The sequence below is a fragment of the Colius striatus genome, chromosome 5, assembly GCF_028858725.1.
Source record: "Colius striatus isolate bColStr4 chromosome 5, bColStr4.1.hap1, whole genome shotgun sequence".
In the NCBI taxonomy this organism is placed as follows: Eukaryota; Metazoa; Chordata; class Aves; order Coliiformes; family Coliidae; genus Colius; species Colius striatus.
In genome coordinates, this window is record NC_084763.1 from 18,578,001 (window position 1) to 18,593,576 (window position 15,576).

Below are 15,576 nucleotides of genomic sequence, written 5' to 3' on the forward strand. Positions count from 1 at the left end.
CAGAGGCATCAGGTGTTGCAGATGGGGTTACAGGAGGGACTTGTGAGGATGAGCCGGGTTGCCTAGTGGCGTCCCTTTGGCCTTTAAAAGGGGATGTCAAGAGACAGTCTGGAGAAAGGCAAGGAACTGGGTAGCTTGTCAGGGCTTCTGAAAGGTGCAAAATCCCTTTTCCCACCCATTCCTATCTTGAGAAGACAGGAAGCAGCAGCGCTGGTCCCCCCATGCTGCCTGGAGCAGCCACTTGCTGAGTGGAGAGGGAAGTCCGAGACTTGCCAGGAAGCACGTGGTTCATGGCATGGACAGAGATTGGGATTCAAACCACCAAATTACCATGCCTCTGTCCTAGGGGAGACACAGATACCATCTAAACCTGCAGCAACAGAGTAAGATCAAAAACACTCTCATCCCCAGAGCAAGGCAACCCTTTCCTATAGCCATTGGTTAAGCCAATGTGTTTGTGTGAAGTAGGAGGCAGTTGGTGAGAGTGGGAGAATGCTTAACCACATTGATTAATGTTAATTGGTTAATCACCTTTCATTTATGGGAAAAGAAAGTAATTGCCTGTATGGCTTGACAATTTTCTAGAGTGGAGACCAAAGCCTTAGAATTCATTTCAAGTATCAGGAACAGAGAAGATGAAGATCCCAAAGATGTCTTTTTTTTTTTTTTTTTTTTTTTTACATTTGGGGCAGGATAAGAATGTTCTTTTCTTGATGCAGGGCTGTAGGTGCAAAACACAACTCAGTATCAGAACGGAGCAAGCATTTTGCTACTTTTATTTGAGGTATTCAATATGAATGTGAAGACTACACACAAAAGAAAAAACAAGGTTGAACATGCAGCACACTGCCTGGTCTGCAGCCTCGGCTCTCCGATGGGGAGATCATCAGGGATGTGAGATAGCAACCTCTGAAGTTAGTGCTGCTTGCTCAGGGCGTGTGACTCAGAGCCATGAGACCTTGGGTAGCTCTTTGTGAGTGTGCTCGACATACAAAAGATAATCTAATGAAGCCTGCTCCCTGTCATGTTAGCAAAGCATAACCATAAAAATTGTGTCACTTTTGGCAAGAAAGAGACTTAATCTGCAATCTGTGAAGACTCCCAGACATTAATGGCCTGATGTGGTAGAGCCTCGCCTGTGACTCATCTGCCTCCTTCCCTTTTGTGCCCATCCACATTCTTGTTAGTTGGAGGTCCTGAAAAGGAATACACGATTTCCTCCATTTCTCACCTTTATGCCTTCAAGAGGAACTTGGTTTAATTAATGTGGAAACCTTTTAGTCTTCTTGTTCACATAAAGCATCAACCATGCTGAGCCTTCAGAAAACAGCCAAGGTTTTGGGTGCTGGAGTGGGTGAATAGTCCTGTACTTTAACATTTCTGACCATGTGCCTCGTTCCTTAGAAGAATAAATAGAAAATTACTTCTGACATATTTTTATCTGCAGGATAAAAACATCCTTTTGAAAGTATTCCAAATAGATTTGTAAAGATTATTAAAATCACCATCAGATACGACTTGGATATTAGAAATGGGCTCAATTACTGTTTCTTCGAATACTTGTTAAATTGGCCAGGATGGGCAAAATACTGTACATTCACACAGAAACACCAAGACCTCCTCCAATAAACTTTTCTACACAGATATGAGGAGAAAAAGAGGATGGACACTCTCTGTTTTAAACTGTGGGACAGAGGAAGACTGTGACCAAGCCAGATATGTTTATATAATGCTTCGAACAAAAGACTAGCTTTTCCTACAGTCATTTCAGAATTAGTTTTTTTACAGAAGTGACAGCTGCCTTCATGCCAAGTCCTGGTCTCATCAGGAAAAATGGCAAAGTTCCCAGGATAGCTAGAATTTTTATACAGAATTCATTGAAGAACTTTGATATTGCTCTGGTTGTTTTGGCTTTTTTTCTCCTTAATAGATTGGCATAAACCCAATAATTTTAGGATTAGTAACTAATTACTTACAGGAGGCAGAATTTTGGTTTAAAACACTCAATTGTTTACTTCAAAAGCACTTGTGTGTCACTGAGTCACCAAACCACAATTAAATTCTGAGAAATGGCTTATTGTTGAGGTTCACGGGGTCCCATGACACAGTGGGATGGGTCAGAGTCTGATTTTAATTGGATGCCTGATCTAAATTTGTATCCTCATTAATCTTTTGATTAACAGACTGAAGGGTTTTGAAGTTCCACAAGATGTCAGTAGCAAAAGAAGGAACTTGTACCATCGCCTCTGGTCATGTTGTTTGTACATGGCAAGTATCAAGTGGAGTATTTGTGTTTCCCTTAAGAATTAAGGAGATATTGTATTTTCTGAGAAGAGCCCGGGCGAAATCTCCGATGGTTTGCTTGGCAGAAAAGACAAGGAGATAAAAATACGTTGTAACATGTATGCTCGAGGATATTTTACCCGTTTGTGCTGTAAAACTTTCAGTGGGTTTTATTTGGCAGTTGCTATACAAATGCAGTTAAATGTTATGGTTTGGGGTTTTTTCCCTTTTTTTTTTTGGGGGGGGGGGGGAGAGGTAGGAAGAGAGTGTTTCTGGTTTGGTTTGGAATCCTGAAGCAATTCTGAATCTTGCAAGTAGCAACTAATTTACTGTAAAGATTTACCAGATTTGCCCGGTTAATGTAATGAGGAATCTGGCAATGTAAAAGATAGGGAATCCATTAGGGAGCTGTTAATTCAGAAGCGGGAGGTCTGCATGGAAAGACCACCCCTCCACCCCTTCCCAGTGCCGCAGTGCCGCGCCGTGCCGCCCCCGGTGCTTCGGGCTCCCCGGCTCCGCTCCGGGCTGCTCGCGCGCGGCCGCCAGGGGGCGCAGCCGCGCCGCGCCTCACGCACCGCGCCGCACCGCACCGCGCCGCACCGCACCGCGCCGCGCCGCAGCGCGCGCCGGGAGAGCAGCCGCGCAGCGCGATGGGCACCGGTCCCTGCGGGAGCCCGGGAAGGCCGCGGCTCTCCCCTGCGCCTCACTAGGCGCGAAGGAAGAATCTGGCTCCCACTCCGTCTCGAGTAGCGGGGCGACAAATGACAGCTGAGGGGCCGGGCTGGCGCGGGGTCCGCGGGGCGCTCCCGCCGCCATCTCGTGGAGCCTTTGCTGGGTGACGGCACGGCCTCCGGCGCCTGAGCTCCCGGGAGGGCTTTCAGCCCTCACCGACGTAGCGCTGGAAAGGGTGTGGGGGTTGGATGTGTGAGTGATGAGCTGAGGTGAAACTGCGAGGCAGCGTCCCAGATGCATTAATTACACAGTGCACGCGGCTGCTGCGCTTCACCTTTCTCATTCTAGCGTGGTAGTCGGTGCCTAGAGCAGATGTGCTCGATGGCCTTTCAGTCTGCAGGTTTTGGAGGATATTTATTTCAAGGACAAGGAAGGGAAACGCTCCCAAGTGTGAGGAGATAACAGGAAATACAGACAGGGCTATGGTACTGAACGGAAGGAGAGAAAGAAAAAACAAACATACACTAACAAATAACAAAGGAGAGTTTTTAAACATAAAATGACAATCGGGACAATCTAAGAGAGGTTCTGCTGCCCCTGTAAGATGTGACTTGTGTGTAACACTTAAAAGACACATGTTTCCTGAAGATGAAGAGAGTGTGGCTCAGATGCTGGGCTAGTTTTCCCCTGGTAGGGTCAGTTGTAGGCCCGGAATTTCTTTCTTAAAAATTCTAATGAGATCTTGTCTTTATTCTGGAGTAATGCCTTTAGGACTGTCTCTACTTGGATTGGATTGTTGGTACTTAAACTAGGGAGCGAGCTGGGATCATCCAACAGGACACCGCAGTTTGGGCTGGGATGGCTGAATGAGAGCACACTGCCTCTGGATACTTCAATTTGGAAAGCATTATGGCTGGGGGGAATACAGATATACCGCTGAAGGATGGTGCTGTAATGGGTACCAGTGACTCTCCTCTGACACAAAATCAGTTTGCAGGACTTTGATCTTTGCTACCAAATAGAAGGAGTATAGTTAATTATTGTCAGCATGTATGTATGGACGTTGAATGGGGGAACAGTCTGAAAATTAAACCCATGACTATACAATGCCAATTCTAGTTCCTCGCTGCTGCAGTTATCTCCTTAATAAAATAGAAGATGCCGTTGTTTGAAAGTGAAATAATAAGTACAAATAAATCGGGTTTTCACCAAATGAGTAAAATTACTATTCACATCTGAAAACTTTGTAAGTTTCTGTAAAAACTTTGTAAAACTTCTGAGTTTCAAATGATTGAAGAAGAACCTGTGTAACTATAGACAGAGAATTTCTATGTACTTTGAATCCTCTCTTCTTACTGAATCTGAGAGTAATGATCTCTAAAGATCCCTTCCAATCCCTACCATTCGATGATTCTATGATTCTGTGATCATTGGAAACTGTGAAGTAAAAACCAATTTGTTCCTAAAGTTACGTATTAGACCTAAAGAAACATCTGCAAAAAATTAAACGAAAGTGTTCCATGAGCTGGGCAGAAGCATTTTCCTTTTTCTATATCAATAACTGCCAGCTTTTTGACCTTGCTTCCAAACCTTTGTTACCCACAGCTTCTGCAGTCCACCAGGTTTTGGACTTATCTTGCATTCACTGCCACATGTACACTGAAATTAAGGTGTTAAGCCTTGAAATATACACCGTGGTATTCAAGATTCAAAATGTTCCGTTCTGCTTAAATGTGTATTGGTGTTTTGCAAAATTGAAGTTACAGTCGCATTACGTGGGATTTCTTTCTTTTTTTGGCAGGTGACATTGGTGACAGAAGAAGAACAAGAATGATTACATATCCATAACTCCCAGCAGTATGTCAGGTAATCATGTTTCATACGAACATCTATATAATATTTACAAAAAAAACTCTCCTTTAACAGGTTCTGAATGCATTGGTGCTGTAAATTGAAGTCTTTCCTCTGTCCAGAGCACAGTGATGTGAGGCACATAGTAATCTTCCCTAACATTTTTTCCAATGAATGTCTCAGCCTCCGTGGTTTTCTTTCAGAAGGAAATTTTTGTTTTGTTCTGAACACACATTCCAGCTTCATCATTTCTGCTGAAACTGCCAGTACAGTGATAGTTTCTGCTGAGTACGTTGGCCTAAGTTATCCTGTAACATGAATATACCCCCTGAGGTTCAAAATGAGACAGTCAAATTCATTTTATATAATTACCAAGTGCTCTTCAGATAATAATTGACTAAGTCTGCAGATGGGCTGAAGATCCAGAGTTGAAATGACCATTAACCATTTTAAGCCCACTTAACCATCCTATTCCTGCCAGCTGCAAAGCATTTGAAGGCTATACATAACTTAGCTGTGTCAAAAAACCCCATGTCTTCTAATCCCAGAACAGGGTGTCTGAAAAGATGTGCTTATTTGGTGGAGATCATATGGAAAGCCAGGGAATTCCCAACATCCAGAATGTGTTTTAATAGTCATCAAATTGCATAAGAAAATAAAATTTTCTGCTGATGCTGTTTGTCAATGTGTATTTCAAGAGCCAAACACAGGAAATGGGACCTTTTAAAAGCTTGTTTGTAAAATGCAGTGTATGCTACATAGGGAAGATCATAACAAACAAGACTGAATTCTTGGCGTTATACTCAAGGGACGGTGTATTTTTACTGACTAGGCAAATCGAATACCCTTTCCTTTCCCCTAGAAGGTTTCTATCCTTAGCCAGCAAGAGGTAACAGCTGTGTTCACCAACAAAAGTGGTCTTTTAAGTTTAGGGTCTTATATATGATGCAGAGACTAAAATTCCTAGGCAGAAACGGTATTATTTAAATGCAGGCTTTCATAGGAAAAGATATTCTAGCCTTCTGTGATCATGTGACTGGCTGAGTAGATGAGAGGAGAGCAGTGGATGTCATCTGCCTTGATTTCAGCAAGGACTTTGACACTCTCATCAGAAAGCTCAGGCAGTGTGGCTTGGATGAGTGGACAGTGAGGTGGATTGGAGCTAACTGAATGACAGAGCCCAGAGGGTGGTGATCAACAGAGCTAAGTCAAGTTGGAGACCTGTGGCCAGTGGGGTTCCACTGGGATCAGTTCTGGTGCCAGTCGTGTTCAACAGCTTCCTCAAAGACCTGGATGAGGGGACAGAGTGTACCCTCAGCAAGTTGGCTGATGACACCAAACTGGGAGGACTGGCTGATTCCCCAGAAGGCTGTGCTGCCATTCAGCAGGATCTCGACCGTCTTGAGAGCTGGGCAGAGAGGAACCTCATGAGGTTCAACAAGGACAAGTGCAGAGTCCTGCATCTGGGAAGGAACAACCCCATGCACCAGTACAGGCTGGGGGTGACCTGCTGAAAAGCAGCTCTGCAGAGAGAGACCTGGGAGTTCTGGTTGATAATAAACTAACCATGAGCCAGCAATGTGCCCTCGTGGCCAAGAAGGCCAATGGCATCCTGGGATGCATCAAGAAGAGTGTGGGCAGCAGGTCAAGGGAGGTTCTTCTCCCCCTCTACTCTGCCCTGGTGAGGCCTCATCTGGAGTCCTGTGTCCAGTTCTGGGCTCCCCAGCTCAAGAGGGACGGGGAGCTGCTGGAGAGAGCCCAGTGCTGGGCCACCAAGATGATCAGGGGAATGGAACATCTTTCATATGAGGAAAGACTGTGGGAACCGGGGCTGTTTAGCCTGGAGAAGACTGAGGGGGACCTTATCACCTCTTATAAGTACCTAAAGGGTATTTCAGAGGATGAGATTTTTCTGTAGTGCCTGGTGACAAGACAAAGGGTAACAGGCACAAGCTGAACACAGGAAGTTCTACTTGAACTTAAGGAAAAGCTTTTTTCCTGTTCAGTTGAGGGAGCCCTGACACAGGCTGCCCAGGGAGGGTGTGGAGTCTCCTCTGGAGATTTTCAAAACCCACCTGGACACGTTCCTATGTAGCCTGATCTAGGTGGACCTGCTTCTGCAGGGAGATTGGACTAGATGATCTCTAGAGGTCCCTTCCAACCCCTGCCATTCTGTGATTCTGTATAATATGTAAAGTTGTGTAATTTGACTTCTATTTTTATGTTTTCTTTACTGTCCATTGAAGTGATGTTAGAGACACAGGAATCTAAGATGGAGGCAGAGAGTATTGAGACTTTTCATGGAGTAAAATGGAATATCCTTGATTAGTGTATCAGGCTCTGGAATAGCATCACTACCACATGAGGGTTGAGAAGGCTTCTTTGGCAGCACTCACTAGAATGTTTTTGCATTCTCCTGCAGGCATTCTAGGTATGATAATTTCATTTAGAAAATACCTGTTTTGAAAAAATTTGAAGCATTGACTTAGTCTTTCCAGGTCTCTGTTGTGTTCTCATATGTCTCATGTGGATTTTGACCTTGTACTGTAGGGCCTGATTTTGCTGTGGTTTTGGAGGGAGCAATTAGGAGCTTGTGGTATGTGATGGAAAGAGATGAGGAAGGAAATGCAGTGTATAACCTCTTTATCCTCACCTTATCTGTTCAAGATATAGCTTCTAACCAGACCTGTCTCTCTGGATTTCCCCTGGCAGGGCAACTCTGCTCAGCTCAGTTAAACACAAAGTCTGGTTGGAAGAACCTACGTTTTCTGCGTTTCTTTTGAAAGAAGTGGGCAGAACAAATATGTGCAAAGAAAATAATCACCAGACCAAAAAAAAAAGTTCATTGCAAAAGACCATTGTTGGTACAGCTGTAGATGTCCAGCCCTTTTCATTATGAGCAGTTTATATTTTCTGTTTCTCATTATAGGAATGAAATTCCCTACATGAGTGTGAATGTGAAAAGAAGCATGGATGAAATAAAAATCTTTCAAACTCTATAAAAACTGCATAAATACCACCATCCAGAGCCAGACAGGACTCCTTTCCTAATGAATGAAAATGAAAGCTTAGATTCTGTTACTGTGTCACTGGAATATGAGAGCAGAATCTAATCCAAACTCAAACCAGTTGCCTAAAATAATAGGCTATATTATTCTAATTTTTGATAGGTAATTTTTCTGCCCATATGTCACATTTTTACTGCAGTAAGAATTTTCCTCTTGCAGGCACTACCCAAAAGCCTCTGGTTTCTCGTTCAGTCTAGAGAAGTTTTTCTAACAGAAGATTGTAGAGTTTGGAAATAAAACTGGGCTTTACTACATTTTGCAGTTGGCATAGGAAAAATATTTTTTAAATGTTGACATCTCAGCTTTGAAAATGCACACTGTTAGGGTTGTTTTATGGTACACATCTACATACATGTAATTGTATGTGCTTACAGCTTTTAATAAAGGAGTTCAAGATTTCCAAAATTATTTTGGGAACTTCAAAGTTATGGTTAACATGGAGGGATTTCAGAAGTGTAGAAGCTTTTACTTAAAAGTGAATAAAAGGAAAAATAAAAAGCAAAATGAAAGTACCAGGTACTTTTTTTTCATCCAAAAAGATAACCTAAATGGCAAATGTTGAGTTAATCAAGTCCAGACTACTCTTAGTTTTTCTCGCAGTGAGGTTAAAATGGAGTTCACACAGCAATACAGATGTAACTAATGAAGCACTAATGTTGGGTACTCGATGACATTAGAAGATGACAAGTGAAAAGCTGGGCCTACAGGTTTTGTAAACACTGTTTCTCAGTACCCTTTTGCAACCCTGCCAGTTCTAAGTGTCAAAACTTGCCTAACCAGTTTTATGTACGCATAATTCAGACTATGGCCAAACACTGAGACAAAGGTATGCTTCTGGAGAGAGAGAGCTGAACATAATAAGTCCATCTTGCAGTTGAGTACTGAGTCTGAGACAGACACATTCTGTTCCCATAAAATGAAGCTTGGTACAACCCTTAAATTGAAAGTTTTCAGATGAGTGATCATACATAAATGTAACAAAGCAAATCTGAAAATTTAGCCTTCCTCTTTTGAAACATGATTTTTCTAAACATTCATTGTCTTTTATGATAAATGCTGCAGGAGATCGGATGCTTTTAAAGAGAAATATCATCAACAGATATTGCAGAATGTAAGTAATTATGTTAGGGGTTTGTTTAATTAGAAGTGGAAAATGACTGGTTGGATACTCTGTAGTTCATCAGCAGCTTTACAGTTGGCCCCAATTACTGTCCACAGAATAATACCTGGGAAGAAAAAGATAAACATTTTAAAAATCAATACTATCTTTGCAATAACTACAAGTCCTTCTGCCATACGTTTGCACAATAGACTAGAAACAGAAGAAATAAAGAGTTTGAAAGTATTATTTTAATCTTGAGAAGATACTACTAAATACTTTAGGGAAGCTTCTGGCTTCACCATCAATATTCGTTGACAGTAATCATTATTCACTGGTAATAATCTTATCATTGAAGACTTCTTTCTGTACATCTTTTTTCCAAATGGCAGGACAAGCCCCAAGACGGATCCTTGTCTCACTTCATCTACTGGAGTGAGAACTGAACAGGGGATTCAAGAATGAGTTCTAAAATCCAGAAATTAGTATGTGTAGAATACAGTAAATCTCATTAATTTCACCTTCATGGCAGTTGAAGAAAGAATGTAAAAAGTCTAATAGCAGTATCGTTGAAGTCTGCACCAGCACTTTCACTGACTTCAGTAAGGCCAGGATTTTACTCTGCTTTTCCTTGGAGTTTCATAATCAAAGGAGACGTTGTGCTTCTGTTCTCAAATATTCATGCTGTTCTATTTGGTAATGACTGTACGGTTAGATCAAGATAGGAGTTATAATAAAATTAAGTGCTTGCATTAGGGAATATAATTTAAATGTCATAAATGCATATTTTCAGTAAGTAGAATTTAATATGCAGCACTTCTTGTAACAGGTCACTCATTTGGAGAAGAAAATTAATCAGCTTTTAATGCAACAAATCCATTTGAAAGCCAGTGTTTCCAAGGATGTTCCATATATTTTCTAAGAACTGGGAAAAGTAATAGGGTAGGAAAGGTACCACCTTTTCTTCGTGAGTCTTTTCCCTGCTCACTACCCTGTAAACTTGACAGTAACTTAGATGGAGAATAGTTTATTGTGTAAAATCAGTTGAGAAATTATTTCTCCTGAATTTCTATAATGATTTTCCTGAGATAATTTCATTTGACATAGAACACTGTCTGACACTTCTTGTCTGCCAGACCATGATAAAATCCGACTAACTCAAGTGTATTATTTCTTTTAAGTAATGGACTTTTTAGAAGGACAGTAAATACTTTAATATAAGGTTTTGTTAGGCCAGGATTCAGCAGCTTTGTAATGAGCTTTTGGGGATTTTCAAAAGGTTAACAAGATTTATATTGTGGGATGTTTTTGCATGAAACTATGAATCACTCCATGATGGCTCCTATTACTTAGAAGCGTATTTTTGAATATGCAGTTAAAAATATCACACTTGGTAAGTTCTAGATTGCAGACATTCAGGTTTGATTTTAATTTTTTTGTTTTAAACTTTAATATTTTAAAAAGTGCTTGCAAAAAGTGCTACATAGATACAAAAGTTTCAAAAGGCAAGTAGTCTGTATAACGTTTTGCAATGTTTCCATTTTTTATGCAATTCTCTAATAAAGTGTTGGGAATTTCTTTCCCAATGTGAGGGAAAAAAAGACTCTCTAATGACAGGTTTTTTCTTTAGGAGAAACATGAAGATCATATGTCTGTGTGCTTTTTAAATTTGGTATTTACAACTCATGAATACCTGCTATAGTTTCCACATAAGATATACACATTTTTCAAACTATTTGGATCTGGTTAGATTTCACAAGGAACAGAAAAAACAAACACATGGTTTTTTAACTTTGCAACATCTGCTAGCCATTTTCTTAACTATGTTTCATTATGTTTCTGCTGGTTTTTTTCCTTTTCTATTTTTTATTGCCCACGATCCATCAGCATACGTAGTCCCTTTCTGCAGTAATTTAATTTAAACCAGAGGTGCTTCTTTTGGTTAACTCGCCTTTCGGAAAGTTGCGTCTGATGGGGGCAGACTGTTGTGTTTGAAATTGTGAGTGTCATCCTTAGACTGTGTGACACCGTGTTTGCTGCCATCAGGAGGGGTGCTGTCAGAATAAAACACCCTTGTTCTTTTTGCAGGCAGACCCCCTTTACAACAGTTAATTAAAAAATCAAAAATGTCCTTGTGTTTTTTCCAGGTTTTCTCCTCTAGCCTATAAAATAAAACAAAACCCTTTCCTCTGTGTTGTGAGTTGCAGCCTGCCAATTTATGGTCTTCATAAGTCTGACCACAGACTGCTGTTCAGTTCTGATGACTGTATGTCAGAGCAATGAACTTACACTACTTGTCTTTTGATATACAATCCTGTATGTAGAGAGGACTGTAATGGTTTTTGTGCCAAACGTAAGGCTCTCCATGAACTACAGGAAAGCTACTATCCAATCAGACATTTTCCAGTTATTTCCATTTAAACAAAACACCTATTCCCTGAATGCGTTTCTGATTCTGTTCTTTAAAAGCATCACATTTACTATCATAAGAAGACAAAACATTTAAGGAAACCTTTAGAAGTTGCAAAACATGAAGGCCAGACTTTGAGATCTGCTTTATTATGTATCTGAGCATGTCAGAAAACTGTTTAGACCTTCACTAAGGTTTAGTTTCTTTAACATTTTTAAGAATTCTCTCCTCACATCCTTGTTGGTCTTTCTTTCTGAGGAAGCCTTTGACTACCTTATTTGGGCAGACTTTATTTATTTATTTTTGTCTTTCACAAATTATGCATTTGTCAAGACTGTTGGTTTTAGTACCTCTTTTTTTTACCTGATCAGCTCAAACTTCAGTCCTTGATCAGGAGGTCTTGCTTCAAGATACAGAAAATCTCTAGGCAATTCTAGAACTAAACTAACTGAAACTGTTTCATCTTTAAAAAACAAAGTCTTTCAACTCTGCACACATATACCCAGGATTTACTGTTAGTAGACAGTAGTCAAATATCCTGTCCATTCCTCAGTGGGAGGGGTGGAAGGTCTAATAAGGGACTGAGGAAAGACCATGGGAACAAATTTGAAAGCTCATGATGAAGACACTACTCAGGATTTTTACAAAACAATGGTAGTGATTTCAGTGATTTCTGGAAGTGATTTGAATGATTTCTCAAGTGGTTTCACAGGTTTTAAAAGATCTGTTTTATGGTGTTTTGATCCACAATCTGGAAACATTGTTTGGTTTCTCACTTTTATTTTAGTAGGTTCCCAGGCATTAAAAGAATTACCTAACACAGTGTAAAGAGATTAAAAACCCATTAACATTCCCATATTCACACAAGTAGTAATCTGAAGAATGAGTCCTGGAGAGGTGGAAGGCTGTCTGTTGAGCATCAAGTTCATCTTGCTTGAAAACAGAGAGAGGTGGTTCTGCACATTGAAGAGAGACAGATACTAGAACTCCCTGCCAAAGTGTGTTATGAACACAAGAGTCATATGCAAAAGGAGACTGGACTGCACTTCAAACAGAGATCTTCAGCTTGGAGAAGAGGAGATTGAGGGGTGACCTCATTAATATTTACAAATACATAAAGGGTGGATGTCAGGAGAATGTAGCCAGGCTGCTCTCAATGACGTCCAGTGATAGGACAAGGGGCAACAGGTACAAGCTGGAATGTAGGAGGTTCCAAGGAAACAGAAGCACAAATTTCTGTGAGGGTGATGGAGCACTGAAACAGATTGCCCAGATGGATTGTTGAGTCTCCTTCTGTGGAGACGCCCAAAACCCACTGGGCAAGTTCCTGTGTGACCAGACTCTAGGTCGTCCTGCTCTGTCAGGGGGGTTGGACTGAATGATCTTTCGAGGTCCTTTCCAACCTTTAAGATTCTGTGATTCTGTAATTTCTTTGATGTTATTACAGTTTAGGGGCTCAGGCAGTTCCTTGGACTGACAAGTACCTGGGAATTGGGAGACTGTTGGTGGGTGGGAACTCTCATACATGCTTGCTTTCTTCTTATTCTTCCCTGACATGTGCTTGTGACTCCTGTTGGAGAAAGTAACCAGGTGAGTCTTGTGGTTTGAACAGAGCTGCTGTGCTCATGTATGCTTTGTTCTCAGAAAAAAAACCCTCACATATGTTGTACAGAACTATGAGAGGCTCAAATACCTTTATCTTCTGAGTGACTCTATAGGTTAATGTTACTTTTCTAGTTTCACTGCTTTGTCCCAGATAGCTTTGATCATTCATTTCTTTCAGTATTTTATTGTATCTAACTGTTGCAAAAGTCTGTATTCAGGTACACAACTGTTTATTTCTCTAAGCAGAGGGTTTCAGGTAGCTCTTTACGTACCAGAACCTGAGACATTTGCTTCTCTGTGTTCAGAATCTGCTTGTGATTAACTCACAGATGAACTGTCCTGTTCTTCTGAGTATTCTTTTCCTCTGATTAATTTTTTCACATGTTTGGAAATTTGAGCACAAAGTGGAACCCAGGTTCTTGATAAGTATTACTTATCTAATATTTCTTGAATAGTTAATACAAATCCAGTATGCTTTGAAGAAGCCATTACACTGGTTCACACTGAGGAGCTCATTAAGAAACCTCTCCTCAAGATCCAGGATAAAACTGTTTCACTGCTTATTATAAGTTTCTTAATGTTGCCATTTCCTATACATTAAAATTCTTTATGAAATTTATTGTAATATCTGCACACTCTTGTTTCTTGCTGATGTAATCTTTGTCCAAAAGATTGTTTGAAAATGCTGAAATTTCATTTATATTGAAAGCCATATTAAAAAATGCAATCTTTAAATATTCTATAGTGTCACCACTGTTAAAGTGAGTAACAGTACAGCAGTCCCGGATTAAACAATCCTGGCTCTGTTTACTTCCACAAGCACACACATACACATTTCTGAAACATTGGAAACCACCTAGGGGTTTGGGTAGACATGACCAATGCCACCTGCTACAGTCCCTGTCTGTCATTGTACCCTTTTTTTCTTACACTCACTGCCATTTTTACGTGCTTTAAAATTTAGGACAGAAATCACATGTTCTCAGAGGTTTTATTTAGCACATTATATGAACACAGGGTTTGCATATTTGTAAAGAAGAATCCGGCTACTCTATTAGCTTTTCTCTGCCCTTCTGGTTATTCAGGGGTCACTCAAACCTAGTTCAAAACTCGAGAAACTCTGTTATGAAGTGTTTCCTTGTTTGACAAGGAAGAGTAAGAAGAAAACACTGTGGTATTTCTTTGGAGAAAAGGGAAGGAAAATAAAGGAGAGGGGAAGAAGAGAGAACAAGCAAAATAAAGGAAGGGAAAGAAAATAAAATGCTGTGGACTGAAACGTCAATGAGAGGAAATGAAGCTTTATCCTCATCTGGCACAGATAGTTTTATCATTCACATTAAGTAAAAATCATCTAGTGTTATTGGACTGGGTCCATGCAAAGTTAGGCTGCTTGATCAACCTACTGTGAACCCGTCAGTCCTAATCCTGATTACATTTGCCTTAGCTGATCTCCCTGAAGCCAACCCACTTCAATGCCCTTAGATGCTTGCATGCTTCAGTGTTTAAAAAAAAACCCAGTAAAGTGCTGTTGCCTTTGCTGCTCAATATTCAGTAGACTTCAAATATGAGAAGAGGCAAAACTTTATGAGAATTGCTTTTGTCAATCTTTTGTTTTGCAGTCAAGTAAGTTAATGACAATTCAGAGACTGCTAGTATGTTCACCTACTGCTACTATTTTGTTTAGCTACAAGTTGAAATTCTTATAGGCTGTGAGCAGTTTTGGAATGTAAAATAACATTTTGTTGTGAAAGGAAGCATCTTTGTAACTGTAAAAACAGCAACTTTCAGACTCTCAAAACTGTTGATTTGCCTTGTGCCTTGGAACTATGTGATAGCCTGTGTGATGGCAAAAGGGACATGTTTGCACTCGCCCAAAAAAGTGTGAGCAGTGTAGTCTCTGAGGAGTGGGGTCTGATTGTCTGTGTGGTCACACAGCAGCTTTCATCATCATCCAGTCTAGCTGTCAACTGGAGCTGATGCCATGTAAAGCAGTAACAGCAGTAGCAATGGTGATACAAGTACTAGCCTGGAGTGTAACAGGGAAGACCTTGAGCCAGGAAAAATGGGTGTAGGTCTCAGGGCACAGCAGGAAGGGTTTACTGCAGTGACTCTAGGGTTGTTGTAGTGAGCACAGGGAACAGGCACTCTTTGCAGTGTGCTTTTTGGTCCTGTCCCATGAACACTGAGTCTTTGTCAGTCAAAGTTGTGGATAGGTCCTCTTGGCTGGCTGACTGACTACTACCTCATGTCTTTCTGGAAGAAACAAGTTATGACTCCCTTGTCTTGAGATGTACTAAAGAAGGGAGAGGCTTTTTGTATTTCTTCCTTTACTGCTACTGGCAGACACTAGCAGAGAAGTAGGGGAAGAGGCATATAACCGAGATGAACACATATTAATTGTTCCATTGTTTTTATAGTCCTTTATTTGCTGACATTCAGATAAATGCCTATCTGAGAACAGGCCAACCTTTGCAATCACCCACTAAGAGTCCTTGTCTTGGCCAGTAATAATTTGTGAGGGTTTCTCCTTGCCTCTCCTTTTGGGTTAGCCCAATGGACGTTTCATGCACTAAAACTTTTCTGCTTCT

The 15,576-nt window shown here is 40.7% G+C and overlaps 1 protein-coding gene across 1 annotated transcript in view; it reads left to right on the forward strand.

Annotated features, from left to right (window-relative positions):
• The first annotated feature begins 4,755 nt into the window (after positions 1 to 4,755).
• THRB (thyroid hormone receptor beta) overlaps positions 4,756 to 15,576 on the forward strand; it is a 57,582-nt gene continuing 46,761 nt past the window's right edge. The window contains exon 1 of the mRNA XM_061997064.1: positions 4,756 to 4,821. Within this exon, the coding sequence (XP_061853048.1) occupies positions 4,815 to 4,821 (7 nt within the window). The 5' untranslated portion in view covers positions 4,756 to 4,814. The remainder of the gene's footprint in view (positions 4,822 to 15,576) is intronic.